The sequence below is a fragment of the Diaporthe amygdali genome, assembly GCF_026229845.1.
Source record: "Diaporthe amygdali strain CAA958 chromosome Unknown NODE_14_length_1008325_cov_65_372321, whole genome shotgun sequence".
In the NCBI taxonomy this organism is placed as follows: domain Eukaryota; kingdom Fungi; phylum Ascomycota; class Sordariomycetes; order Diaporthales; family Diaporthaceae; genus Diaporthe; species Diaporthe amygdali.
In genome coordinates, this window is record NW_026517034.1 from 166,487 (window position 1) to 194,115 (window position 27,629).

The 27,629-nt window shown below is 51.8% G+C and overlaps 10 protein-coding genes across 10 annotated transcripts; 7 read left to right on the forward strand and 3 right to left on the reverse strand.

Moving 5' to 3' along the window:
• Nucleotides 1-1,070: 1,070 nt before the first annotated feature.
• On the forward strand, nucleotides 1,071-2,748 carry J7T55_003349 (uncharacterized protein; the record flags this gene model as incomplete). Its single annotated transcript, XM_053143365.1, has 3 exons — nucleotides 1,071-1,161; nucleotides 1,224-1,258; nucleotides 1,336-2,748. The coding sequence occupies 3 exons, from the start codon at nucleotides 1,071-1,073 to the stop codon at nucleotides 2,746-2,748; spliced, it is 1,539 nt and encodes a 512-aa protein (XP_052993601.1).
• Nucleotides 2,749-3,396: 648 nt separating this feature from the next.
• On the forward strand, nucleotides 3,397-6,600 carry J7T55_003350 (uncharacterized protein; the record flags this gene model as incomplete). The annotated part of the gene is made up of 4 exons (XM_053143366.1): nucleotides 3,397-3,452; nucleotides 3,796-4,495; nucleotides 5,168-5,482; nucleotides 5,587-6,600. The coding sequence occupies 4 exons, from the start codon at nucleotides 3,397-3,399 to the stop codon at nucleotides 6,598-6,600; spliced, it is 2,085 nt and encodes a 694-aa protein (XP_052993602.1).
• Nucleotides 6,601-12,244: 5,644 nt separating this feature from the next.
• Nucleotides 12,245-13,533, forward strand: J7T55_003351 (uncharacterized protein; the record flags this gene model as incomplete). Its single annotated transcript, XM_053143367.1, has 6 exons — nucleotides 12,245-12,339; nucleotides 12,412-12,795; nucleotides 12,850-12,961; nucleotides 13,020-13,195; nucleotides 13,254-13,357; nucleotides 13,436-13,533. The coding sequence occupies 6 exons, from the start codon at nucleotides 12,245-12,247 to the stop codon at nucleotides 13,531-13,533; spliced, it is 969 nt and encodes a 322-aa protein (XP_052993603.1).
• Nucleotides 13,534-14,988: 1,455 nt separating this feature from the next.
• Nucleotides 14,989-16,713, forward strand: J7T55_003352 (Rieske 2Fe-2S iron-sulfur protein YhfW; the record flags this gene model as incomplete). Its single annotated transcript, XM_053143368.1, has 1 exon — nucleotides 14,989-16,713. The coding sequence occupies one exon, from the start codon at nucleotides 14,989-14,991 to the stop codon at nucleotides 16,711-16,713; it is 1,725 nt and encodes a 574-aa protein (XP_052993604.1).
• Nucleotides 16,714-17,298: 585 nt separating this feature from the next.
• On the forward strand, nucleotides 17,299-18,579 carry J7T55_003353 (microfibrillar-associated protein 1; the record flags this gene model as incomplete). The annotated part of the gene is made up of 1 exon (XM_053143369.1): nucleotides 17,299-18,579. One exon carries the CDS (start codon nucleotides 17,299-17,301, stop codon nucleotides 18,577-18,579), a length of 1,281 nt encoding a protein of 426 aa, XP_052993605.1.
• Nucleotides 18,580-18,978: 399 nt separating this feature from the next.
• On the reverse strand, nucleotides 18,979-21,147 carry J7T55_003354 (DNA polymerase subunit alpha B; the record flags this gene model as incomplete). The annotated part of the gene is made up of 4 exons (XM_053143371.1): nucleotides 18,979-19,155; nucleotides 19,229-20,552; nucleotides 20,606-20,767; nucleotides 20,822-21,147. The coding sequence occupies 4 exons, from the start codon at nucleotides 21,145-21,147 to the stop codon at nucleotides 18,979-18,981; spliced, it is 1,989 nt and encodes a 662-aa protein (XP_052993606.1).
• A 580-nt stretch (nucleotides 21,148-21,727) lies between these two features.
• On the forward strand, nucleotides 21,728-22,804 carry J7T55_003355 (cral trio domain-containing protein; the record flags this gene model as incomplete). The annotated part of the gene is made up of 1 exon (XM_053143372.1): nucleotides 21,728-22,804. One exon carries the CDS (start codon nucleotides 21,728-21,730, stop codon nucleotides 22,802-22,804), a length of 1,077 nt encoding a protein of 358 aa, XP_052993607.1.
• A 479-nt stretch (nucleotides 22,805-23,283) lies between these two features.
• J7T55_003356 (trafficking protein particle complex subunit 5) lies at nucleotides 23,284-24,142 on the forward strand (the record flags this gene model as incomplete). The annotated part of the gene is made up of 2 exons (XM_053143373.1): nucleotides 23,284-23,504; nucleotides 23,638-24,142. 2 exons carry the CDS (start codon nucleotides 23,284-23,286, stop codon nucleotides 24,140-24,142), a joined length of 726 nt encoding a protein of 241 aa, XP_052993608.1.
• Nucleotides 24,143-24,574: 432 nt separating this feature from the next.
• J7T55_003357 (uncharacterized protein) lies at nucleotides 24,575-25,267 on the reverse strand (the record flags this gene model as incomplete). Its single annotated transcript, XM_053143374.1, has 2 exons — nucleotides 24,575-24,952; nucleotides 25,085-25,267. 2 exons carry the CDS (start codon nucleotides 25,265-25,267, stop codon nucleotides 24,575-24,577), a joined length of 561 nt encoding a protein of 186 aa, XP_052993609.1.
• A 1,112-nt stretch (nucleotides 25,268-26,379) lies between these two features.
• Nucleotides 26,380-27,420, reverse strand: J7T55_003358 (translation initiation factor; the record flags this gene model as incomplete). The annotated part of the gene is made up of 3 exons (XM_053143375.1): nucleotides 26,380-26,780; nucleotides 26,857-27,164; nucleotides 27,239-27,420. 3 exons carry the CDS (start codon nucleotides 27,418-27,420, stop codon nucleotides 26,380-26,382), a joined length of 891 nt encoding a protein of 296 aa, XP_052993610.1.
• Between the last annotated feature and the right edge of the window lie 209 nt (nucleotides 27,421-27,629).

Consider the following 27,629-nt stretch of genomic DNA (forward strand, 5'->3'; position numbering starts at 1 on the left):
TTCACTATTTTGGGCCGCTTGTATAGCAACACTGGCTCCTTTTGTAGAGACGTGGCGTTAACAGCCTTCCGACATGAATAAACTGTATCATTTTCGTAATTGGCTTATTGGACGTGAAGGAAAGTCTAATGTGCTGCTGCACACATCTGAGCGCTAGGAATAATAATGACAGGCCTAGGGACTGAACGATATCAGACAAAAAGCTCACCAAGCTCTGCTTGCCCTCGTAGTGTAGGCATACTAGAGCTTTGATTATGCTACGATTTATAACTTGAAATCCACTTGATTCTATTCTACTAATAAGTGCTTGTACAATTCACCATCCTCTCTCCTCAGACAGAGTCTTCAGCGTGTGTCTACAACTGTCCCTAATTTCTGCGTTCGTGTGGGTGATCCATCCCATGTGCATCAGCTCGGAACACAAATTCAAGCAATTGGTTCGCCAAGCACCTACCGACTCACTGGCAGTGCACTGGTTACCACAGCCCATGGATGGTCTCGCGCATTCACGATCTCTGGGCGCTGCTGTCTTTTCAGTGTCCATCCGTTGACCTCACTCTCTAAAATCCATTTGACGGCAGTGAACGGCGACCCCAAAGAGTCATCTATACAGACCGCCATACTCTCTGGGCATGCTGAGAGCTTCCACTAGGATTCAAGATGCTAGAAAGCTACATCAACTGTTGGAGCTGCTTGTACATATCCAAGTTCTCTTTCATACGCTGCATTAAAGCGGCACAGCTGCACACAGCGCTTACATGTATGTCAGATTTTAATGGCTCACGCGCATGTCAGGTTCCTTTTCCTTGGCTGAATGGCTGAATGTACGACGGCTGCATTAGTGCGGTTCAGTTGCACATTGCGCTCACGTGCTGACTAAGTAGCCACCGTAAGCACCGTCTTGGTGTGGGTACAGTCCCCTTTTTTAAAACATCGTGAACCGGCCTATGGTGTGCTGTGGACGACTACAAGCATACTTACTTAAGCAACCGGGAGCCCTTGCATTACCACGACAGATGCAGTTGACAGCCCAGATTTTAAAGCTCTCCTTCGCCTGGTACTAAGTCATCATGGCGGACACACAGTCTGAAACGCGATCGCAGTCCAAGTCCAAGTCCAAACGCGCTTTTCACGCCAAAGTCCGTACTGGCTGTCTCACATGTAAGAGGTAGTACGGCCTTTTCACACCCAACCAAATTGTGGATTGACTGACACAACCCAAGGCGTCGTGTACGATGTGACGAGCGCAAGCCCTACTGTAAGGGATGTGTAAGACTAGGCCATACATGCGAGTATTCGCAGCCCTCGGTTCGACTCGAACCCACATGCATGCAGCTGCAGCAAAGGCTTCTACCAGCGCCCGTGCCTATATGGACTGAGGCCGATAGTCTTCGGGCCGCCTATCACAATGCCTTCCAACGGTACGATCCGATTGGCCTCTCTAACTCCGAGGCATTCGCGCAGATAATTCCGAGGGAAAGCTTCAGCGATGACATCTTTCATCATATATGTATGAGCTTGGGGGCACTTTCTCTCTCGTCAGTGGCTCGGTCTTTGACAACTTGTGACGACGAGTCTCTGATTTCTTTGACGACATCGTCTCCACTGGATGCACATCACGCAAAGGCTGTCCGGTTCTACACCATCGCCTTGTCGCGCCTTCGCGAGCGTTTAGGCTCCGAGGCCATGTCTTTTTCACCCCGGATCTTGCTCCTGAGCATGGGTGCTATGGCGTGCTTCGAGATAATGCAGGGCAACCTGGTAGCTAGCTGCCACATACAATTAGGTTGCTTCTCAGTCCTCAGTGACGCTGTTATCTCCAAAGCAGAGAGTGGAGATTCTGATAGGTTCGGTCTCGCTGCTCTGTATGAAAATGATCTATCAATCGAAGAAATCGAAGCGGTCCATCTTCGCCTTGCAGCCATGTGTGTCTTATGGGCGCCGTGGCTCTTTGAACGAAGGGACCGAAAGACAATACCGATACCGCGTCCATCGCTGGGGAAACCTCCCCATTTGGACACTTCCGTGGAGGGGTTTCAGGCATCCTGGAACGCCTTCGCTCAAAGGTTCGAGTCTTGGAGAATTGCTTGCTACTGGGATGTCTGCCTTAATGGGATATCCGCAAAGTTGCAAGATTTTCTATACGATCAGCGAATTCTGGTAGACTGTCTTCAGTCATGGGAAAAAATCATCGGGTCTAGGGCTAGACTCAGTCGCTGCTTATCCTTAGACCACAACCATGTCCAGGCACTGAAACTGCTCCTTATTTACGTTAAATCGATGCAGCTGTTTCTAGCCTCGGAAGACAGTGACACCCAAAGACTCGAGAGCTTGCACGCAACAGACTTGGCGGACCTCGCACGGCTACCCCTGAGACCGAGATCCCGGTTTATCGGGGGCTTCTTCTTCGGATCCTGGAATGACTTCGTGATAGACTCGCGATTGCTCCCTACAATCAAATTTATGGTCCTCAAAAGGCAGAACCATTTTACAACAATCAATTACAAATTAGCGAAATTACAACTAGACCTCGGGGAATCGATTTGGCTTAAACTGAAAGAGTACTATGAGGGAAGTAGAACTCATAACGATCCAGGTTTTCTTCCAGTACGGTCAAGAATCTCATGGACTTTTCTGTGGTGGAAACATTATCGTGAGGTCTTCAAGGCGACCATCGACGGTATGGGCAATGAGAATCTTTCGTACTCGTGCGTTACACATACCGATGACAGGGACGGACGAAACTGAGCGGGCTAATTTACCACCTGTCTCCCATGTTTAAACTATCGGCAGCAGCAATGTAAGAAGATCAGCAGAGACCATTCACATAGTTGCCAGATTGGGATTTTTAGAATAAACGCATCACGATGATTTGGTTGACGTCTCGAGTTAGCGTAGGCTGCCATTGCGCTGTAGCCACTCAATTGGTGTCATACAGCTCGAAATGATCAGTATTACCCGAGACCAGCGAATCCATCGACAGCTGAAGCAACTTTAACCACTGTAGTATCTCAATTACTCAGATAATGTATTCGACATCATTCGACAGCGGCAGTAGCCCGTGAGTCAAATGTAAGCCAATGGAGGGTCGAGTAGGCAGTTAAATCGTATCTTGCGGGCCTATATGGCCCCAAACTGTGGCCGTCTTGGCCTTGACACAGAGACAGTGGATACTCTGATATTTTGCCATTTATCCATCCTAGCTTGTACAACTGCACAGCCAACTCAACTTCGACGTCGCCGGCCTGGCGCGATGCGCTGGGGGTGGCACAGAACTTGCAGTTTTCAGGCAGTAACCCTTCGGACCATGGAAGATGTCCTCGACCAATCAAGTGGCAAAGACGCCAATTTCATGGCATTTCTTCTGTTCCCTTTCAGCTCCTTCCATCTGCAGAAATGATCGTTCCAGCCCCCATGGCCGCAGATCAGAAGGCATCAGGTTCTGCCTGCGCGTGAGGCCTCGTGTGCGGGGCCCCTTAAGCAGCCTGACTTGTACTACCAGAGCGGGCCGCTCCGCTGGTCAAAATGGTGCTTTGCAAGCTCCATGCCACCTCGCCAGGGCAACCCTCTTCTCTTTTCCCACTTCAACGCAATTTGTTGCGTGCTCGATCCTTCTGCTTATCTTATTTTGCCCAGCACTCGGATTCAATGCGCCCCTCAGAGCCTTCACATGCGGTCTCCTGATCACACACTAGAGGAAAATAAGCAATACTCCTTCCCTTTTCAGCAATGCGCCGGCGCCTCTGCGTACCATATCTTGTCAAGTCCACAATTGTCCTATTGGAATTGTCCCAGTTTATCACTCGAGCTTATGGACACGGTAATCCTTCATATTTCAGCACTGCCTGGTCCACGGCCTTGGTCCAGGCAGTTCCGGTTCTGGTACAAAAAGTACAACTCCGAGCTCCAGTCGCTGTCTACAGGGCCGTGCAACGAAACTCTAGAGGACTATTACGCATCCTTCGACGCGCCACAAGGCTCCTTTCACTCATCACAGCTCTTGTCTGTCTGCTATCAGCACGAGAGATGTGTCTATGACGGCCTGTCGACCGATGAGCAACTAAACTTCCAGAGTGCAGGGATCGCGCTAGGCCTGCTACCGACTCTGATATCCTCCCTCGGAATCAGCATTACCGAAGTCGCGCTTCTTTCCGCACACCGACCGTTCCTGTCCCTGCTACTCAGCCTGGCGGCTCCAGCTGTCTGGCCGCTGAGGATATTTGAGTACAATGACCCAGCCCATCTCCTGGCTCCAGGGCCGGGCCGGGTAGAGATGCAGAGATTGGGGCCATGGGCCGCCCGCGCACTCAGTCTATGCGAATACGTACTGGCCATCGCGGCGGTTTTCAGTAACTTCCTCCTGTCGTGGGATATGGGGAACAAGACCATCCTGTCCTGGGGTTGTACCATGACTTTTGGGCCTCTGCTGTGGATGTCGCTACCGCTGGTCCTGCACATCCCGTCGGCGCTTAGCTACGGGATCATAGCCTGGCAGGTCCGAAAACGAGAAGAAGAGCAGAAAGACAGCAGATGTTTGTGGAACCGGTGGCTCTCTGCCCTGCAAGCTGAATTTACGATATGTGCGAACCAAATGGCGCCATGTTTTCTGAGTCCCTGCGAGAAAGTGCCTATCACTGCTGTCCTTCTTCACATCTCTGCCGGCTGCGCATCATTCGTACACCTCGTTTTTGGAATGATCCTATTTTCGTCTTTGTTGTTTATCTCAGTGTGGGATGTGCTTAGCAGTATCTTGTGGAGACTGGTACTTGCTACTGTCATTGCTAGGGTTATCCTTATCATTGAAATGGCAGGATTACGAGCTTCACACTCTAATTCCATACTGAATTTGATAAAATAGAGAAAATCTGTCTGCATATTCACAAGAGAAACTGAAAGGAACAAACCTTTGTTGTGTGCTTGAGGCTGTGAAGCTGAAACAGAGGCCTGTTGTTGAACCTAAGTGTACTGGTGATAATTCGCTGGTGTCAATCCTGAACCACCTAAGCCAGGAATTCTATGATATCACCAAGTGTTAAATTGAAGCTGTCACACCGGAATACTCCTGCTATCTTACCACATTCACTGTATTGTCCGATTGGGGTATAAAATCCCTCCTTCGAACTTTGTCTTAACTGTTTGACATAACTCCAATCTTGCTTACTTTCAGGGGATAGATGATCCTAGCGCCAACTATGCCTTCGCCTGGTTAATTGACGGATACACATCATCAAGTCAGGACATAGTACAAGTCCAGCAGTGGCTGCAGTACTGCAAGGCAAATCATGACGATCGCAGGCCTGTATCAAGTGGCATTCGATTAAACCGCTTTCTTCTAGTCGGGGAATCAATCGACACCACTGTGAAGTTCATACAAGCACAGAATCTCGACAAAGGGGACGCAGAGCCTTACACCACGCTCTCATATTGTTGCATGACCAAGTATTCAAAACTACGTCGGCAAGCAAAGCTGAGATGGAAGATGGTATTCTACTCAACTTACTCCCTAAGACTATTGTAGATGCTATGCGCCTGACCCGTAAGCTTTGTATTAAGCTCCTCTGGGTTGATAGCTTGTGCCTTGTACAGGATGATGAGGATGAGCTTGCTAAAGAGGTCGCGAAAATGCATCATTACGATAGCAACTCTTTTTTTACTATATCGGCAGCGACAGCAGCATCTTGCAGTGAGGGCTTTCTACATGATCATGCAATGCCGCACAAGGGTGACTACGATTTGTTTGGGCCTTACTATTTCCCAGTTGACCTCGGGGTTCCGGAACAGCCTTCAAATTTGAAACTTCTCAAAACCTCCAACCCGATTTACACCATCGAATCGCGAGCGTGTACACTACAGGAAGAGCTACTCTCTCATCGTTTGATCTCTTTTCATGACCGCTTCGTCAGATGGTCTTGCCGCACGGCGTCATACGGAAATTATTATCGTTATAATTTCCGTGATTTACGCGGTCTTCTGGTCGATTTTGTCAGCGGAACGGAGGAACTATCTGATTACGAGTTGGCTTGGAGTACGGTAGTGGTGTGGCGCTGTGTTGTCGAGGATTACACGGCCCGGGCTCTGTCTAACGAGAGGGACAAGCTGCCGGCCATATCTGGGATTGCTTCCGTCCTATCAACCCCTTCTGATTCATCAGAACGGAGTCATCAGATTAACTTTGTGGCTGGCCACCTTGTGCACTGTTCACTTGCACATCCATTGACAGTGGTGGACTCTTCGAGACTGGAGATCAGATATGAACCCCAAGACTATTTCGAGTCGGGACTAGTGGCTATCCAACTCGTATGGCAGCATGCGTGGTGGGTCGAGCTCGAAAGTCAAAAACAAAATTCTCAACCGTCACCTTATGTTGCCCCTTCATGGTCATGGGCAAGCCATGTGGGTGGAGTTAGTGTAATGAGCTACACAAACTACCAATCGTACGGCACAAAGTACGAAGCTTTTGACAACCTCATCCTCAAATTCTGGGAGAAGGGATTGAGGGTTCGGGAAGTCGGCGTTGTTCTGCGCAACTCGGAAGCACCGTACGGAGCACTAACTGGGGGTTTCAATAACTCTGGACGGCCACATCTTCCGCTCGGATGAGAAACAAGACCAGATTGAATCGGTCGCCTTTGATGATGGGAGACGGGACATTGCCCCTAGCGACTGCGGCGGTCTCTTTTGGTTACAAATTTTTGATATTAGAGGTGGACTGGGAGGCCTCGTGCTTGAAGCCGTTGAGCTCGGGGGCCGATTTTTAAGTGATGAAAGGATATTTCGTCGGGTCGGTGTCTACTACACTCGCCTATGTCCTTTCGGCCACAATCCGAACGACCCTACTAGTGATGAAGTTATTGAAGGAAGATTTAAAGTGATTACAATCATTTGAGTAGTTCCTTCTCTACCTATGGCACTAACCAATTGAGACTTGAAAGCGCCATGACAAGTAGGTTTTATTTCCTCCCGTTTAGAACAAATGGAATAGAACAACCAGAAACTCTACCGAAACCATATATTGCAATCTACTTTAGCCGTGCGACACGAATTTCATCGACCACAAGATGTGTCTCGACCAACTACATCGTGCTTGTTTGAAACCAGCTGCCGGTGCTGCATTTGTGGGGCTGGGTGGGGCGGACAAGTCACAACTCGTTATCGAGTAGTGCTTCGGATAATCAACTTAACATTACAAAGGAATTATCTCATTTGAGTATTCTGGATCCACACGAAGATGCAGGTGCGCTTGTAGGAGGGTTTCAGATTTATTGTTGATACCGTTGAGTTCTCGGGACGAAAGCAACCGAAGGCGGACATCCCGCAGCTTATACAGTGGTGGCTTCATCATGTGGAAAACGGGCCGTGGCTCCTCGTGTAAAATGCCAATCAGCCTAGAATTCAGATACCCTTCAGTACTATCGTGGCTCAAGAAAATAACGATTCTTTTCACGGTGTAAAATTGCGAACTCTGTTTACCATAACAATGAGCCGGAATACGGTTAAAATCTTTAAAATCTCTAAATGAAAAGAAATACAACATCGGGTGCCCGCTGACTGTCACAGACCGACTACTAATCCAGGGGTTATCAACTTATGGTATAGCAGACGGGATTCCGAGTTTTCTGATACCTATAGTCGTATATGCTTACTGCAAGCTATTCACGGTATGTACATGTATACAACATTTTTCTCTGCGAGCTTGCGATAAATGCGAATAAAGCAGCTATCTCCTCTGGAATTTCATAAGAGGTTCTCTTGTTAACATTCATGAATGAACTGCTGGTGTTGACCAATGAAAGTGGCATTTTCCTTCGATGTTGAACCTCGAGTGAGCTAACGACACACGTTTGATTCATCTCTTGGCCCGCGCTTGAGCTATCAATTAAAGAACTGCATCAGCTGGAGGGAATGAAGTAGGGCCTGAAGCCTAGTGTTCCCTTGACGAAGATACAACCATATATGGCTCCGAGATGTTAGAAGATGATAGTGCATGGTGCTACCAAAGCCTAGCGCACGTTAACTGAGCAAGTATGTTGCATTGAATGAGCCCTTGAGATGACAACACCTACCCTAGGGTAAAATTCTGTAGCAGCCTATATTCCACGTCAGACAATCTCTTCTATTGGTCCATCCGAGTCCATATACACAACGTTGTTGAACTCTCGTACCAGCTTCAAGAGTGGTCCAGCATCAGAGCAAGTCATCACCATCATGCAGAGTACAAGATTTCTCATGCTCGTCAGTACGATGGCCGTGTGTTTAATAGGACTGTCTCGTGCGGTCGAGTGCCACTCGTGGTGTCTGATATGGCATTCCAATGCACGTGGAAGTGCTGCATAACTCCAAAGGCTGATAGGACTTTCACGGTCATTGAACTCAGGTACAAGTCGATTGAAACGGTCGTGGACTCTTTAACACTCCAAACTGACTGGCGTACAATATCTTGAAATTCCTCGTTGGTGATGCACAGGATGGCAACAACCTCATCTGCCATCCCCTGAGTCTCTGGGCTGTCCATTCCGAGCAGAGTTGTGTGAAGATCGTATAATTTCCGAAATGTCTGGACGTCTTGCATTAAGTTTTCTCTTTCGAGTCCTCGGAGTACGGGATCAATTATAATGGAAAGCCGTTTCTTATCCTGCTCGGATGCCAAGTAGCGATACCTTGTCCTGCAACCGTACCAACATTGGACCTAGTCGACTCGATGCAGTCTTGATCATATCCATGGCGACGCCTGATCCATTATTTCCGATCAGATATTCTTTGCAAGTCCACGAGATCTTTAGAAGAACAAGTGCTAATCTTTGGGCATCGACTCTTGGAACCTAGCTCCCTCTCCCAACTCGTACCCAGAAATCATCAGCTGGAACATAAATACTGCCCTCGAGCTGGTCTACATATTCCCTGCTCTTTCGATCATGATCCGGAGTCAAGCCTGTGTATTATGGATTCGAATTCAGGTCCGCGAATGCACTGCTCAATCTTACGAGTGCCTCGGAAGTATCAAGCGACCCGAGTCGAAATTCTGTAGCTTCTGTAACAATGCCTGCTTCTGGGAGGATGGTGGCTCTAGGCGGTGGTGGATGTGGTGGCATTCTCACTATCCCATACCACTGATGGTCCCGGGATTCGTAATTGTAGCGATGGGGAGAGCCTGAGGAGGAGGACCAACTTTCATTTTCCCATGTTTCGACCGGTTGAGAGTCTGCCAGTGACACATTATTGACCTTATCTTTTTGACAAGCCCAATAGAGAGAAGATGTAGCTCTTTGATAGGTAGAATGTCGGTTTGGATCCGGACGGCATGGGTTGTGACCGAAGAGGAGTGGTATTTCAATGTCGGGAAAGGTCTGTTTGCTTGCTATTCCTGATCACAAGGTTCGAAAGAGCCAATCGTGCCATACAAAATTGTAGAGAATTTTGGCTGTGAAAATCGTTTAGTAGGGCTAAATATCATCGTCGGGCTGTGCTTCCAGATAGAGCGTTGACCGAGACCTTTCGCGTCTGAACCTAACTACATCACTCTTCCTGGGTCGATGTTCCGATGTGGCCAATCCGTAGCCTCTGGGAAGCCCGGCCTCGAGGGTGACTCTTCTCGACAAGGGCCTCTTCTGCCTCGTCCTTTGTGTCGAAGCATCTCCCGAGAGTACCGACTGCAAGAATCCATGATGGATGTATGGGCAGATACGTTTTTCCACCTCGAATCCCAGCATCTCCTTCTCTGATGAACTCCATACTATAAGCCTCAAAGAGAGCTCCAAAGTATTCCCAATATGCCTCAGTGCTAAATGACATCCGAAACTATGTGTTCAGTTTAAGGTACCACTGAAGGTTCCATTCGTTCGGGGTCCGGTCTGCATTAGGCCAGGTACTTTTATCCTCTGCCCAAGGTACTGTTAGGATCAAGATGCCATCCCGGAGAAATGCAATCATTGGTGTCCCTTCCCAAGTCATCCAGTGTCTTATGTCTGTCGATGCGAGATTCCAACCACACTAGCACAGTACCATTGATGCCTACCAGTGAAAGGACCCCGATTCCAGCTGCAACCCATGTCCCGATCATAGAAGAAAGTTCTAATGCGTCAGATATATTCCTGTATGCCTAGGTAGTGAGCTAGATTAATGATAAGGCTTTCATGATAGATTTCAGCTCCTAAGTCTCCTCACTACAGTCTTAATGCTTATGTGGACAACTGTTTAATTGTGAATGAATGAGTGCATAGAAAAATCTCAATATTTATGTTGTACTCCTTAATTTCCTAGCTGATAAAGACCTTACACTGTGGTGCCATAGGACGCCTGCAGGACATGTGATTGCTTAGATTTGGTAGATTGTGGCTTATGTCACAGTCCCAGGCACTCAATCTCAGTGATGCAGTGACACAGGTAACATTGAATAAGCAATGTGACGTGATGAATTTTCGCGCCTTTCATAATGCGAGGTTTGATGAGTTATTGAACGCAAAAGTGACTCAGAAAACTTTGATCATGAACAGAAGGTAATGATTTCATTTGATCTTTATCTTTTTGGGTTCTCTTTGGCCAGATCATGAACTTGAGCACAATCAGCATATGACCATAGACTTGCTGGGAATGATCATTGCAGCACACATATCTCAATCACGATAAAATAAGAAAGGTCATCTCATAACAACAAAACCGGGTCTTCAATGGGCTAGCCCTACCTTCAGCCTATGTAAAAACGTATTGTCCTTGCTGCGATTGCCATTAATTTCCTCCTATCGTGGGGAAATTAGGGGACAAGACGATTCTATTCTAGAATTATGCTACAATTTTAAGGCCTTTACTATACATAGTTATTATAAATTTGTTATATCTTGTTAATATTTAATCAAAACAGTATAGTTTAATTATTTAAAAAATTTAATTCATACTTTATATAAGCCTAATTATGTTAAACTTTCAAATTTTAATAAGACAACGCCCTGACTGCTTCACTATAGCCAGGGCTGTTTCCCACTAAAAGGTCAGAATTCCTGTTACGGCGCTGCGGGCAGGTTTAGTGACTGCAGGTGGGCCATAGCGCACAGACCACCTGCAGCCCCAAGGCCCTCTGCTTTTAAGGCCTGACTTGCAATCGGAGGCAACCTTCCCTCCTACTCTTTTTTCTAAGCAAGACAAGGTCTTATTCAGAATTCTACAATAATAAGCAAGACTTAAGAGCATCGCCTCTTTTATGTTCCTCTCGTGACAATTGCAGAACGCATTCTAAAATACGTCCAATATAGCTGTGCCGTCACATTTAACTGAAAAGGTTTAATTACTATCTTTCATATCATTATTAATTAACTTCTTTATAGAACTGCCAGGTTTTAGGACGTTAACGCTCCGTATATTAAACTCAATTATCTCAGATAATTTCATGTGCTTCCAAGCAATTTTCTAAAGAACCTCCCGTGTGCGTGTTGACGATCCAATTTAGCCACCAAGAAATGCTTTACATCTTACGAATTGTTAAAATACAGGCTGGTGTGGATCAGTTCTGTCTCAAGCATAGCATGTGTGGTATGACACGCAAGCCAAAGTTGTGAGCAGATCATCGATTTTGATGCTCAAAGGTATCGTGACTTAGACACCCAGAAATGGAGATGCCCGCTCCCTGTCTGACTCTCATCATTCACACGTTTTGGCCAGATTAACATTTCATTAAGATTTCGCTTGGGGAAAGTAAGCAGATCTACCGGTAAAACGAAAAGCAAGGTATTCCACTTGCCAAATAAGAACTAGCGGCTGCCAGACCTTTCGCGATGTTTACATTCAGCTGGATGCAGGCCAGAGCAGGTGATGTCACTGTTCAGAGTTGATTGAAAGCCGCAGAATCGGGTCCTGACCATTAGCACAGAGAAAGTGACCAGATGAAAAAAAATCGACCTAGCTGATCACTGCCCGGCTCATTCGTACGTCATTAATATTCCAACTGTGCGCATGGCTGCAAGTACCACTTCAAATGTCTTAGTCTACCAACTCTAGGTGATCTACATGCTCTCTTGATTGGTGTCACCTTTCTTTTCCTTCTGATGTCGTCTGCAGAGCTCTCACCGTGGCGAAGGGAGACAAGGCTGACGCAGCCTAAGATCGCTGGGACTCAGGGTCCGTGCTTGCACGACCTACATAAGACGAAAGTCATCCATTCTTGCCAGGCTACCATCTTCAACTTCAGTGGAAGATTTCAACTATCCGTCTTTCGTCACACAGCTATCTTCTATCTGGGACCAGCAACTTCCGCCTCATGTCTTCCGCGACTCGCAATGTCTGCGTCACCGCAGTGGACGGTCAAACTGGTTTCCTCATTGCGGAGCTACTCCTCAGGGAAGGAAAATTTTAGTAGGTGACCCGCAAGTCTCTATGGTACATCCTGATTGTACAGGTGGCTAATACTTTCTCGTGCACTTGAAGCAAGAGCATCAGCTCACTCACCGGTCTGACCCTGAAGCCCTCGGCCCCCAAGGCCGGTGAGCTCGAGAAGCTTGGCGCAAAGATTGTAGAGCATATTCCCGGCCGAGAGAGGTCTCTTGTGCAGGACCTGAAAAAGATCGGCTGCGACACAATCTGCCTGGTGCCCCCTGCTCACCAGGACAAACTCGACCTTATGACCGAGCTCACCACCGCTGCCAAGAAGGCCGGCGTCTCGAATGTCCTGTTGATTAGCTCCGCTGGCGCAGACTACGCCACCAAGGAGAAGCAGCCGCGTTTGCGTGAGTTTATCGAGCTGGAAAGTGCGGTCCTGTCCGCCAAGGGCGATCCCAATGTCCCTCTTGGTCACTCCCCTTGCGTAATTCGGTAAGTGATGTGAGCTGGGCCTCAAATTAGCATATGTAACTGAAATGTTCGTAGAGCCGGTTTCTATGCCGAGAATCTTCTCCTATACTCTCAACAAACTCGTGAAGAGGGTTTTTTGCCTCTGCCCATCGGCCAAAACCATAAGTTCGCACCTGTCGCATTGGGCGTACGTATTTGACTTTGCTCTGCTCTAAACCTACAGAATCTGCTCATATATTTGATAGGATGTTGCTCATGTCGCTGCGCATGTTCTGGCCGGGAAGGGAAAGCATGGCTTTGACGACCGCCACCGAGGCCAGATGATGGTCCTCACTGGTCCTTTGCTCTGCGCTGGAAAGGAGCTGGCGGAGGCTGCCACCAAAGCACTGGGCCAGAATGTGGAGTACGAGGAAATTAGCGAGTGAGTCCGAAACATGTATATGTGGTCTCTGGAGCGAGATATGCTAAAGTTTTCAAAGAGCTGAGGCGAAGCGCAACCTCAAGTCACACTCCGACATCGACCCCTCCGAGATAGAATACATCCTGGAATACTACAGCTTAGTTCGTGAGGGAAAGACAAACTGTAAGCAAAGTCATCGACTACTTCAACTCGTCTGTGGGTAGAAATTCGGCTGACTTGTCAAAGACATCTCCACTACAGCTTTCCACGACGTCACTGGGAGCCATCCCACTGAGCCTGATGACTTTTTCCGAATGTACGCAATGGAGCTTCGGCCGAAGAAGAAAGCCAAGAACTGAGTAGTCGATAACTATCCGACGACTAGTCTGCTTTAGCTTATTCGTCTCTGAATGGTTTGTGTTCTTGGTTTCTTCAGACATGTGTTCAATGACAAGAACATAGTCTGCCGACAATGAAGCTGGAGCCAGTTGAACGCCATCAGCACCTACAAGAAAACGATGACCTTTTCGCAGATAATTTCAGCCGATTTCTGATATTTGACTTCGAACAAAACGAGGGAAACCCTTGACTACGTGACGAAAAAGATATGGCAATGCTGCCTACATGTTTGCATGTCGATTCGCGCCCAGTACCCCAATTCCTTGATTGCTCCCTCATTCCGGTGCATTTCGCAACAGATTGAGCAGCATGTTGAAAAACTGTGGGAGACGCAGGTGGCCGGAAGAGCGAGAATGATGAATATCATGATAGGTCAAAGTGGACAGTGACCGTGACTTTGTTGCGGGCCTGGGTTTCAGGGCAAGGGGCTCTGTGCCTTAAACGGGCTGATGATGGTCCTGCTTCGTAAGCTCCCTAATCATCTATCACGAATCCTAGCTCCACGCCTCTTGACTATTATGATGACGACAATTCCTTTTTCATTCAACCTTCTTTGACAGATAATTGGTTTTCCATCAAGTTGTTCCTTAACGTGTTAGTGCAATTTGGTCAAATCCAACAAATGGTACACATCGACAGGCATTCAATGTTCACATTGAAACGACCGCAAATACGCAATTAATCCGAAGCCGGCCTATTTTCGATCGCCCTTGAGATTCCATTCGGAGATCGGGTTCCAGAGCCTGGGGCGAAATTCCATTTGGTCCAGGATCAGCTAATTATATGTAAACTTCAATCCTCCATTCTACCGTGATATGCACTTGCGCCAGAAATTACAATTAGATTCGCCGCCAAGAATGCCACTTACTCTCCATTCAGTCCTGAAGGAAGGGGAGGCATGCTGCTCAAGTTTTAATTACAGAGGGGTGAGCCGCCCTACGCACCATATAGCTTTCCTGTGATGGAGGTATGACGGAATGATGTAGACATTATTATCAGCCGCTCAGGTGTCACCAACGAGCCAAAGTGCACAGCTGCATGTCCACGACGCAGTGATGACAGGAAGTGCGTTCGTAAGGAATGGAAATATCCCAATGGAAAGCTGAACAGGTATTTCAAATACTAAAAGCTGGTTGGCTGACTGAGCTACTATTCTTCCCATGGAACTGGTCTTTGGATGCGATACACAAACACTTACCTACTGTGTTCACGCGTGCGTCGACTCCTCGGCCCTCGCAAGTTAGTTTTAACAAACAACCACGCTCAGCATGCCGTTGTGGTGTGCCCGATCCCTGCTTCAGTGCGCAGCTAGACTCCCATCGAGAACTGCCAACAAGAGCCGATCATTCTTGCGACTTGCAGGTCCCCGTGCGGCGTCTACGTGCAGCTACAGTTCCTATACAGCCGTAACCACTATGAAAGGCCACACCCAGTTCGAGCGCACGTCAGGCGCCAACGACTCGGTCTGGGTGCATAATTCCCCTTATTCTGACCGGCCACACTTTGACGCCCTGAGTGAGGACATCAAGACCCAGACCTGTATCATCGGCGCTGGAATTGCGGGCCTCTCCACTGCATACGAGCTGGTATGCCGACAGCAGGATGTCGTCCTTCTTGAGGCCCGAGACGCAATCTCGGGTGAGACCGGTCGCACCTCAGGCCACCTCGCAAGCGCGTTGGACGACGGGTATACACGCATTGCCAAGAAACATGGTCTCAAGGGGGCTCAGGCCGCGGCAGATAGCCATGGATGGGCGATCAAGCGCGTGGGGCAGATTGCGAGAAAGCTGGGCATCGACTGTGACTACCGAGAGATCCCTGCGTACCGCGTGTCGCAGTTCGACAGGTTCACACAGCCAAAGGAGCACGCCGAGGACGTCAAGGAATTAAGGGACGAGGCGGATATGGCGGCGAAGTTGAACTTGAATGCAGAGTTTCGGGAGGGTCTGGCAGTTCGAGGCTGGAAGGGCAAATACGACCAACGCGATGCCCTGGTTGTTGAAGGCCAGGCCAGATTTCATCCCACCAAGTATTTGAACGGCCTGATGGCATGGTTAAAGAAGCAGGACAGCTTCCGGTGCTACACGGGCACGCGTGTCATGCTCGTGGAGGAGAAAGGTGTTGAGATCCTCGGCCATGGCAACAAGGAGGTGCATATCCAGACAGAGATGGGCTATCACGTCCAGTGTCAGAACGCCGTTGAGGCAACATGTGTGCCGCTGCAGAAACTCAGCGTCATTGCCGAGATGGAATTCGACCGCACCTACTGTCTCGCGCTCCGCGTGCCCAAAGACTCTGTTGAGGACTGCCTGCTGTACGACACCGCGGATCCGTATATTTACGTCCGACTTGTCGAATGTGACGACAAGTTCGACTATCTTGTTGTCGGCGGAGGTGATCACAAGGTCGGCCAGGAAGACACAATACCGCGCTTCCAGGAGCTCGAGGACTGGGCGCGTGAGCGGTTCCCACAGTGTATTACAGTCGACTACAGATGGAGCGGACAAATATTCGAGCCCGTCGATTACATGGCCTTCATTGGGAAAAACCAAGGATGCGACCACACCTACATCGTAACTGGAGACTCGGGTAATGGACTCACGCACGGAGTGCTAGCCGGGAGGCTGCTTGCAGACGAGATCGCCCCACAGCCGGCTGAGCAGGATGAAATAGATCAGCTCGACAAGAACGTGTACTCGCCGGACTGGGCCGCTGTGGCGGATGTTTACTCGCCCAAGCGCGTGGGCAGTATCCTCAGGTCGGCGCCGACAATGCTTGCACATGATTTGCAGATCAACATGCAATACAAACGCTTCCTGCAATCAGATATCAATGACATTGAGGACCTCGCCCCAGGAACCGGCGGTGTGTTGAACCCCAAGGCCAAGATGCCGATGGCAGTGTTCCGGGACGAGGAGGGAAACATGACCAAGATGAGCGCGCTGTGTCCGCATATGAAAGGTGTTGTCTGCTGGAACCAGGCGGAGAAGTCGTTTGATTGTCCGGTCCATGGGAGCCGTTTCTCACCGATGGGGCTATGTTTGAATGGTCCTGCGAAAGGTAACCTGGAGCCCGCGGAGAGACAGGTATCTGGGTCATTTGAGGGAACGATAGCAGCAGCGAAGGGATCGCCCTCGTAGCAAGAATTACTTGATCATTGATTTTATTTCCTAACTCTTCACCGTAGCATTAGCAAAGTAAAAAAAAAAAATAAAAAAAAATACCATTATCTTTGAATGAACTTCGAGTTTCTTTGGCATGCGCTCCTAATCCGGAGTCGCAGAGTTGCTGTCAATTTCTCTCTAACAACTCTGGCAGAGCCACAATAATTTCCGGAATCAACGCTCCAGTCTTGGCCACGACACTTCGGTTCTCGATCGGGACTTGCAAGGGGCAGAGTGTAGAATGGCTGTCATATTTGAGCCAGGCAAGGGATGCTTGTGAACAGACAAATCGAATGCTTGCGTGTGCTGGAGCAATCGTCTTTGGAATTATGTACCACGCACTGTGAGGACGAAGAAACATCTTGAAGAGGCTGGCTGGCTTGCCGGCGCGTAAAGTACGTGACTGAGTCGCCAGACTAGTGATGGCTACCTGGGTACTGTGGTACTTCGGTACTTGAGGAACCTCCCCCTACCCCTGTCGATAGCACTTTACGTCAAAACCTCGAGCTTCAACCGCGAGCATCACCACCCATCCACCAAATCAGAAGCACCACTCCGAAAATGCCTCCAAAACGCATGACCGCGAACCCCGTCAGGCCGGGACGCCACTTCGCCGGCAAAGCAGCAGGAGGTTCATCATCCTCCGATTCAGACGACAGCGACGCCGAACAAGAAGTTAAGCCCGAACCCCCAAAGAAGCGCACCATCGCACCGCCGCCAAAAGTCCCCAGCGCGGGGCGCATCATCAGCACAAACAGCAGCAGCAGCAAAGCAAGCGAAGAGGCAAAGAGACTAGCAGCAGCGAAGAAGCGCGCCGAGATCGAGCGCAAAGCCAAAGAGGAGGGCTTTGTCACCGAAGACGAGGACGAAGACAGCGAAGAGGGAGAGGAAGAAGGCAGCGGCAGTGAGGATGAGTCCTCGTCAGAGGAAGAGAGCAGCGAGGAGGAGGCACCAAGACGGTTAATGGTGCGGCCCAAGTTCATATCGAAAGCCAACCGTGCAAAACAAGAAGACCCCGCACAAAAGGAGGAAGAGGAAGAGGCCAAGCGACGTGCCGAGGCGGACGAGCTGGTCGAGGCACAGATCCAGAAAGACCTAGCCGCGCGAGCGGCGGGCAAGAAGCACTGGGACGACGACGAGAAGTCAGATGAGGACGAGGTGGACGACACGGACGACCTGGACCCGGCGGCCGAGTACGCGGCGTGGAAGCTGCGGGAGCTGAAGCGGCTGAAGCGGGCGCGCGAGGCCATTGAGGCCAAGGAGGCTGAGATCGCGGAGAAGGAGCGGCGGCAGAACCTGAGCGAGGCGGAGCGCGCGGCCGAGGACGAGGCGCTCGTCGCGCGCCAGCGCGAGGAGAAGGACTCGCGCGGCAAGATGGGCTACATGCAGAAATACTTCCACAAGGGCGCCTTCTACCAGGACGAGGCTGCTGCGCAGGGCCTCGACAAGCGCGACATCAATGGCGCGCGCTTCGCCGACGACGTGCGCAACCGTGAGCTGCTGCCTGAGGCGCTGCAGATGCGCGACATGACGAAGTTGGGCAAGAAGGGTGCCACAAAATACAAGGACTTGAAGAGCGAGGACACGGGAGCGTGGGGACGGTTCGATGACCCGAGGCGGCAGAGGAGTCAGTGGGATCAGTATCGTGACGGGGAGAGGGAAGGCGACAGAGGCGGTGATTACGGTGGAAAGGGGGCGAATGCTATGCCATTGGGTCGGAGGCGATCCAGGTCAAGGTCACCGAGACGAGACCGCGATGACCACAGAGACAGGAAAAGAGAGTACCCCAGAGAGAGGGACCGATATGACGATGACAAGCGGAGGAGAGTGGACTCTAGGTAGATGGCCTGTCGGGGAATCCGCTCAGGGTGGCACGCCCCCAGTCTCGTTACTTGAAAGGGTGAAGAGCCAAGCCCGCCTTCATCGATGCAAAAACGTGCACAGTGGGCGAGCAGTGACCATATAAAAGGACTTGCTTGGGTGAAAGCACTTCATAAGGAATGTTCAAAGTTCCCCGGCCATCTAGTCTCCCCGGCCACAACGTAGCTAATCTATAGACGGAGTCATTCTGCCTGGAGAAGCTCATCTATACGGTCGACACGTTGGCAACGACCCGTCATTAGAACAGCACATGGTGTTCGATGTATATGTGAGACTGGCTATAAGCCGCGACACAACGATAAGAAACTAAAACTCCTGCGTGCCCTCATGCATTATTTAACAAATTTGATTTGACCAGTTTCATATCCTGGTGACCTCCACCCTTGCCCTGTCAAAGATCTTATGCCCCAGCATGCTCCCATCCGCTCCCTCGATATCCGACAGCGAGGGTGGATATAGCGTCATCCGGGCATACGTGCCGGCGCCGCGGCGCTTGGAAAGGAACCCGGGGTTGATCACAAGGACACTTTCAACAACCTGCATATCTCTGGTCAGTCGCCTGTCCAACGGGCATCTCGATCGGGTCATATCATCAGATCTAGGAACGTACCTTTGCAAAAGGCGGCAGCGCGCTGGGCACAACCAGCACATCCGGCCGGACACCGACCATCTCACCGAGCTTAAGGTAGCTAACATCCAGCATCGAGCCCACCGGCCTTCCGTCCTCGGCACCCGTCTTTGGGTATTTACTCCGATCTGAAGGCGGGAAGACGGGGAAATAGTGTCGCTGTTCGATTAGGTATCTGGAAAGTCGCGCTAGAAGATCCGGCACGGGCGGCCTGCTCGTGCATTCCTCACTCCTGAGGTCCCACAGCACGTCCTGCGAAGACACACCGAGGACCATTTCGTTGATGGACAGTGTCATGGGGTTGCCCACGATCTTGACGGCTGTCTTGCTGAGGCCGAGATCCTTTTTTGGGAAGGAATCCTGTGGCCACGAGACGTGCTTGTCGATAACGTCTCGCGTGGAGGGGATGAGGAGAATTGTTACGGAAGGGTTGGCGGCGGCAAGGCGGTTGAGGACGGGGGATATCATGTATTTGAACACACTGGCCATGGTCGCCAGGTCGGGGTCGACGTTCGCTTCTTCGGGCAGATCGAAATCACCGGTTGCGATGAGTGGGTGGTCGATGTCGATGAAAGGACCCGTCAGCACCAAGGCGTCAACGTATGTGTCGGCCGCGACAGTGCATAATTGATGGAGCGGCTCAAAATCTAGATTGTCGTCTGCAGTGTAGGGGCCGGATGCGTAAAGGACATTCAGGGGAAGAGGTTCGCTGTCCGTCTCCATAGCGTCCGGGCCACCCAGGAGCTTCTCCCGGTGGGCTTGCAAGGCTGCCGGCGCAGACGCCGCGTTGGACAGGAGAGGCACCTCGAGTATCTCCTTGACAGTGAAGTTGTGCCCTGATGCGTTGCTTCCTCGTAAGGCGACGATCTGGCCTGGGAAGAACTGATATTTCTGGACTTTCTCCATGTTTAGGGGTACGCGCAGGCCACCACCCGTCCTTCTTGACGTTTCAAGGACTAGGGAGGCGGCATTGAGCTTTCCTTCTGAAGAGTCTGAAGCAATACGACCGACTGCCACAATCTCTGTGGTACTTTGAGACGCCGCACTACCAAATGCAGACGGGTCCAGCTTGTGGTGATCCATGACGATATTCAAGAAGTCATCTATCCGATCATCCAGAATCTCGGACGCTTCCGATAGTTTCATGCCCAACGGCTTGTAGCCCAGCTTCTTCTGGTCTGATGCAGCGGTCAATTTGACCCGGGACTCTCCAAATGGTGCTATTGGGGGCTCTCCGGCTGGAAGTTGGCTATTCAAGACCTCAAGAACCTCGCCTGGATTTGAACGGTCATTGAACGACGACGGGCTAATGGTACGAGTTAGCGGACTGTGGCTTGTTAAGTAACAGCAGAGACGTACGGCATCGCCCCCATGGAGTCCAATTGCTCCTTCAGGTTCGCCGTAGACCTTTGATCTGGCGAGCTCGCGGCATGTTCTGACTTGATGCGAGACGTGGGTGTCTCCTTTTTCTTGATAGCGCTCTTCCGTGCCGCAGGAGTATTTGGTAACAGACCATCGATCCTGGCGTCGGGTCAGTATATGCAGGAGACTTATTCTTCCTTGAAAACGACTTACATGCCAAATACATCACCGCCCTTGGCACCTGCTCTCGGGGTAGCGCCGACCCGATGCTTCTCTGGTTTGGCATGGGATTGAGTCCGAGTGCTCTTCTCTAAAGCATCTTGTAGGTCTTGCTTGAAGCTTCTCATCCTATCATATGACGGATGTGTCGCCTCTATGTCCAGTTTGATGCAGTATGATTCCCACTTGAAAAAGAGGTCCTGAGGCGCCAGGTTGTGCAGCCTCATGATGGACTGCATCTCCACGACGACGTCCTGCCCCAAGCCCTTATCCCCGGCTCCGAAGAGCTCGTTGAGTTCTGACACTGCTGGGTCTGCCATGATGATTGAGTGGCCCGGTGATTTTTGAACCACGGGTGTTGTCTCTCTCTTTTTGGCCAAACTCTGTTGCCTGTTGGCGAAGTTGTGGTGCGAATCCAATATCTCTCGAGCCCCTCAGAGTGGATGAGATTTGGGAGACGCGTGCTGACGCGCCTTGGAAAACAGCTTTAATTGAGCAGGGGTCTGTCTCTCAGGTACTAAGGTACAGGGCCCTCCAGGCACTGAGATCTTATCGATAGCGTGTGCTGCTGTGATTGCAGCCAAGCCGCTAAGTGCGCAGTACACAGATCAGGCGAGATTTAGTGGCCCGCCCCGAAGATCCGGGCAGGGAGTCCACAGGCTCGGGTCACTCACCGACAGGTCATACCCCTTTAATGACAAGTTCACGGTCGAATTGCTGCGGCAACATCTAAGCAGTTTCCTTCGCGGTGCTTGTTGTTAAACTAGGCCAGTACTCGAGAGTAGTTGCTATCCGGTACATCCTGCTGCGTCTGGTCTCGTTCCTGGCTTTGTGTCTACCAGTCTCTCACGGCGCGCATCTTCATCCCCTTTCACGTCCAGTCGTACACTATAAGTCGAGATGGCAGACTCAGCAGACAAGCCTCCTTTGAAGACGCCTATCGAACACCCTCTTGAATCCAGCAAAGTGAAGCCAGCCAGCGAACTCACCGATGACCAGCTTCAAAAGTACGAATGGCTTCTTAACCAGGTCAAAAACTGGTCCCAACCAGACTCCGGCGTTACTGTCCCCAAAGACGCGCCAAAGGATCTCACAGAGGACGAGAAGCGTTGGCTCACGAGAGAATGTTTGCTCCGTTACCTCCGTGCTACAAAGTGGACCAAAGAGCACTCCGAGAAGCGCCTGATAGCCACGCTCCTCTGGCGGCGCGAGTTCGGTGTCAACGAGAAGCTGACGCCGGACCACATCTCGCCTGAGAACGAGACGGGCAAGCAGCTCATCCTCGGCTACGACAAGGAGGGCCGCCCATGCCAGTATTTGATCCCGGGCCGTCAAAACACAGAGCCCAGCCACCGCCAGGTCGAGCACCTCGTCTTCATGGTCGAGCGAACCATCGAGCTCATGCCGCCGGGGCAGGAGATGCTGGCGCTGCTCATCAACTTCAAGACCAGTGCCACCCGGACCTACACCGCGCCGCCGCTGAGCCAGTCCAAGGAGGTCCTGAACATCCTGCAGACGCACTACCCCGAACGCCTGGGCAAGGCGCTGATCATCAACGTACCATTCTTGGTTAATGGGTTCTTCAAGCTCATTAAGCCCTTCCTGGATCCCGTCACCAAGGAGAAGATGAAGTTTAATGAGGACATGAAGCAGTACGTGCCCGCGGAGCAGCTATGGACAGAGTTCAGCGACGGCGACCTGAAGTTCGAGTACGACCATACGGTCTACTGGCCGGCGCTGATGAAGCTGTGTGAGACAAGGAAGGAGGCCGAGAAGCGGAGATGGGTTGAGGGTGGCAGTGTCATCGGGGAGTCGGAACTCTACCTCAAGGGAGCGACTGAGAAGGGCGTGAACAGCGTCGTCGATGATGCCGCCGACGCCGTCAAGGAGAAGCTTGCCATAGGGGAGGGTGAAGCACAAACAACGGAAAATGGTGCAGTTGAAGGACAGGCTGCTGCGGTCGGTAGTGCCGCGTGAGGGCGAGGTTGAAGCCCATATTTGTGGACAATTGGGACCAGCAAACTGTTCGTGAAAGACATACCATAGAGTGTAGTATATTCGTTGCATACTGATCAAGCAACTCAGCAAAGCGTAATAGATACCTCCACATCAAATGGAAATCGTGTATCCTTTCTTAATTTTCTGACTTCTTAATTTTCTTCCCTCTCTTCTCTTTTTCTTACACCTTCCACATTTCTCTTGAGCGTATTGCTGCAGAGATGTGATTTAGGGAATTGCTTGGGAACAGTAACACCCCTCCCCTCCTTATCTTGGATAAGCCTCCAACCCCCTGGCACAGCTCAACTGTCAATGCGGTAGACTGCTGCAGCTCCTTGACTTTCCTTACCACATGCAACCACCTGGACAGCCATCTGCACTGCAGTCACGTCTTTAAGCCCGCGGCTGAACCACCCACGGCCCATGAAAACGTCGAACTAAGCGAGAGAAAACACGCAATGTCGAGCATACCAACACACAAGTCAGCAGCGAGCAAAGATGCCCTGCCGCCGCCGGGCAGCGGACTGCGATACCCCACGAGCGGCAAGACGATCTACCACCGCCCATTGAATCGGACGCGCACGTCGGAGCTGAGCCAGTCCAGCTTCGCGTACCTGTTCTCGGAGATGGTCAGCTATGCGCAGCGACGGGTGACGGGCATTCAGGACCTAGAAAAGAGGTACGCCCATGGGGTCCTCCCCACCCCGGAACTCCTTCCCAGCCCCGTTCTTCAACTGCCCTTTCTCCCCAGGCCGACTTTCGAGTCCTCATGACAACATAAAAGCTAACGGCCCTCTTCCCACCCACTGCAGACTAAACGTCCAAGGCCACCCAATAGGCCTCAAGCTCCTCGACCTCCTGCTGTACCGCGAGCCGCCGCGGGCGCAGGCCCGGCCGCGCGACATCATCACGCTGCTGCACCTGATCAAGATCCAGCTGTGGACGCACCTGTTCGGGCGGCAGGCGGACCAGATCCAGCGGTCGAGCAACCCGGACACGCCCGACGAGTACATGATCATCGACAACGAGCCGCTCGTCAACGCCTACGTCAGCGTGCCCCGCGAGATGTCCCAGCTCAACTGCGCCGCCTACGTCGCGGGCATGATCGAGGGCGTCTGCGACGGCGCCGGTTTCCCCGCCCGCGTCACCGCCCACAGCGTCGGCGGGCAGCAGCAGGGCGGTGACGGGGCCGGCGCTGATGCTGCTGCCGCGGCTGGTGGCGCCGTGCAGGAGATGTGGCCTGGCAAGACGGTATTCCTGGTCAAGTTTGCTTCGGAGGTGCTTGAGAGGGAGGCGTATCTGGGTGTTGCTAAGTAAACACACTGAAAAAAAGGGCTCTTTAGGAGGGTGAGCAATGCCGTGGCATCGTGACGGCTTCTACGTGTTATTACAATCTTGCATGGCCTGGCGTTGGGGATATGGTGAATTTTGAAGAGGAATCACGGCTTGGCGGTCAATGCTAGAATGGCTTGAACAAGACGGAAGTTGGTCACTGGGACGCCTTTTGTTGGTGATGAGATATCATGAACGTCGTATATCACAATCAGAGCGAACACCTCGCCTTTGACGAGTGGCATCGCGGGTATCAAATCTACAAACCCTGTCCCAAACCAACAGAACGCCATCCCACGGTGCGCGCGGAGGTCCCCTGGGCGCAAAGAGGACGCAGTCAACGCCAGACCCTAACTGACTCAACTCGACTGACCGATCGACCGAACCAATTGTGACAGCCCATACACCACACCCCCTCTACCTAGGCAGCCGACTCCCACCCCCAGCGGCCTTCTTCCCAGCACCGCCAGCCCCAGGCCCAGCCCCAGCGCCGGCGCCCTTGCCCCTCCCGCCGGCGGCGCCCCTCCACGCGGCGGCGTCGGGCCCCTTGGCCATGAGCTCGGCGAGGCCGAAGTCGCGCCAGGCGGGCTCGCGGCGCAGCAGGGTGGCCTTCTGGATGCCGAAGGCGGCGTGCTGGTCGGGCACGACGTCGTCCTCGTCCTCCGGGTTGACGGGCTGGTGGTGCGCGGGCACGTAGATGTCGTCGGCGGGCAGGCGGTCCTTGGCGAAGGACTCGAAGAGGTCGGCGTCGCGCGCGCGGTGCAGGTGGAGGGAGGTGAAGTGCGAGTCTTTGTTCTGCGGAGGGGGAGCGCACGGGTTCGTTAGAGAGCTGGGTGGTTTGCCTTTGTGGGGGGGGGGTATCATTCGGTTGCAGGGTGGTAGGCTGGAGGACGAGCATGAGGGGCGTGGGCAGGGTGGTTGGCTTACCATGGTGGATGTGGGCGTTCGTCCGATGTTCTCGTCAATCTCCCTTGTAGTCTCGATCAACGGCGGCCAGGCTGACTTGAGGGCTCCTTGCTGCTGCTGTGGGTGGTGTTGTGATTGTTGTTGCTGACGTCGTTGCTGCTGCTGCTGCTGGGGTCCCTCCCCGCCAGTGATGCGGGTGGCCATCGCGAGCAAGGAGCGTTACGGGGTTAGGGTAGACAGCGAGTGTAAGTGAGCGTCCTGAGCGCGTACCAATCGAGACCGTCACGATGAGAGCGAAACTCGTCCTTCTCGGGGAGTGCAGATGTCATTTCCGACATGCAAGACTCTAGGTTCACTTGCGCGTTCTCTGTCTGGCTGCGGTTCGCTACCGAAAGGGAGGGCGACAATAACACGCCCGGCGTTGCACTTTCCCTTGGTTGATACTAGCTCCCGCCCGCCTGGTGGTTTTGGTCCTGGTTCGGCTCTGCGGCCCAAGCCTGAGGCAAGCCATGGATACCTGGGCCTGCCACTCTGGTTCCTGCAGCGAGGCGACTCACTAGCTTTCCGTTGTGCCGTGTTGGGCTCCCATTCAATGTACTGCTGCTCATTTCCAAACTTGAGACCTGGCAACGATGGCAGATCTGTGGCATGCTCTCTCTATCCGAGCGATCACTTGATATAATCACTCGGTGTCTTCTAAAAACCGAAGTGTGACACTACGCGTATTTACAGTCTGTACCTGAGAGTGCCGAAGTTGGGCCAGGGTGGGCGAAAGAAACGGAGTATCTGTTTCGGTTGCCGGTCATCATACTACGGTAGAACGAGATGGCACCTTATGGTCGGGGATATGCCCTTGACGTCGGAAGCACGACTCTCACAGGGACCATGCTGCAGTTCAGACATCAGACGAAACAGCTATGCGTGATTGATGAAGCTCATTCGATTCATCTGAATCTGGGATCGAGTAATAATCCAATTGAGGTGACCCCCGCGAACCCACCAAAACTCTCCTTGCAAAGGTCCAAGCTTGATTTGCCCTCCTGGACGTCTCTCCCTGCCCGTGGACGATATGCTGTGTGGTATGCAACACTCATGATATTTTGTGATTGTGATTGTGTTGATGATGCCATTTAATGTAGTTTGGGATAATTCGAATAACGCCATAGAGATGCATTCCCACCCTCGTTGAGCCCGATTGTCGTGCTCTTTGGTCAATGTGGACGAGATCCAATTTCATGGTCCAAAATGCTGTGGCCCTATGATGGCTGATGAATGAATGGATAAGACAGGCCGTAGAAAACGTCATACACATAATCTCATGCTTGCATAGGCTCAGCAGCCGGGGCCCCAGAGATTGCGACCGCTGGAGCAGTGCTGTCCTCTGCAGACTCCTTCGAGTCCTCTGTGGCCGTTGATGGCGTCGACTGGCCAGTCTTCTCGGCGACGTACTTCTCAGCCGCCGCCTTGGCAGCCTCTATCCGCGCATTGTGCGAGTCTAGCACCAGCTTCAGCTCCGGCGGGGGATTGAAGCCAGGGTGGTCGCAGTGCCTCTTGTAGAAGTAGTTGTCCCCCTTGGGTCGCAGCTCCACAGGCATCTCATTCAGCACGCACTCGATCATTCCGTCGATGGACTTTTGTTTTGAGGAGTCACGGTGCCAGATGGTAATGAGGTGCGAGTTGAAGCGAACGGAAAGGCCGACACCGCAGAGTTGGTCGCCTGTGAAGTCATGCCCAGTCAGCGCACTGCCATATCCAGCTAAGATTCAGGAATGATGTAGTTCGAAATTGCTCACCCTCTTCCAGAGCGGCCTGGAGTTGCTCGCCAATGGCCATCAGCTGCACACGGGTCCAAAAGTCTGGCCCGATGTTCTTGCCCACGCGGAATGTCCAACTGCCGCCAAGGATGTTGCGCCTATCCTCCCATATGGGCTTGAAACCCTGCTTGAACAGGTAGAGGGACTCGCGCATCTTGATCTGGTCGACCGGGGTGTTGTTGGCATAGCGCCAGAAGTCCTGGACAGACTCGATCTGGGATCCGAGCTGCTCGAGCTGCGCCTGGTATTCCTGTCCATCATCCGTCTTCTTCTGCTCTTTTTGTTGCCTATTCGATTATGACCGGGTTAGCGCTGGTAACACACCTACCAGGAAGCTAGAGAGAAAGGGAGGAAGGCGTACCGGTCAAAGTAGACGTTCCAGTAGTGCTGGGTGGGCAGAGGGCGCATCGCCTTGAGGAAGCCGAGCTTGGAGTCGGCTCGCTGCTCGGCGGGGGAGTTGACATTGGGCGAGCTCGGGTCCGAGGACTGGGATAGGTTGGAGAGGCCCCGGGTGAACATGCTCAAACTCGGTCTCGAAGCCATGGCTGCAGGTTTTCCGGAAAGGAGTTGGGAGGATGTTGCGGTTGGATCGAGTGGAAGGGTAGGGGTGGGAGAAGCTGTCTGGCTGAAAGAAGACTGGCAGACAAAGAGAGTGCGGACGTATGCGGGCCGCGGTGATGGGCTTCGACGTTCCTGTTGCGCGGGGTGCCTTTGTCGTCCTCGGTGTGGTCGAAGTGGCTGGAGAGTAGTCC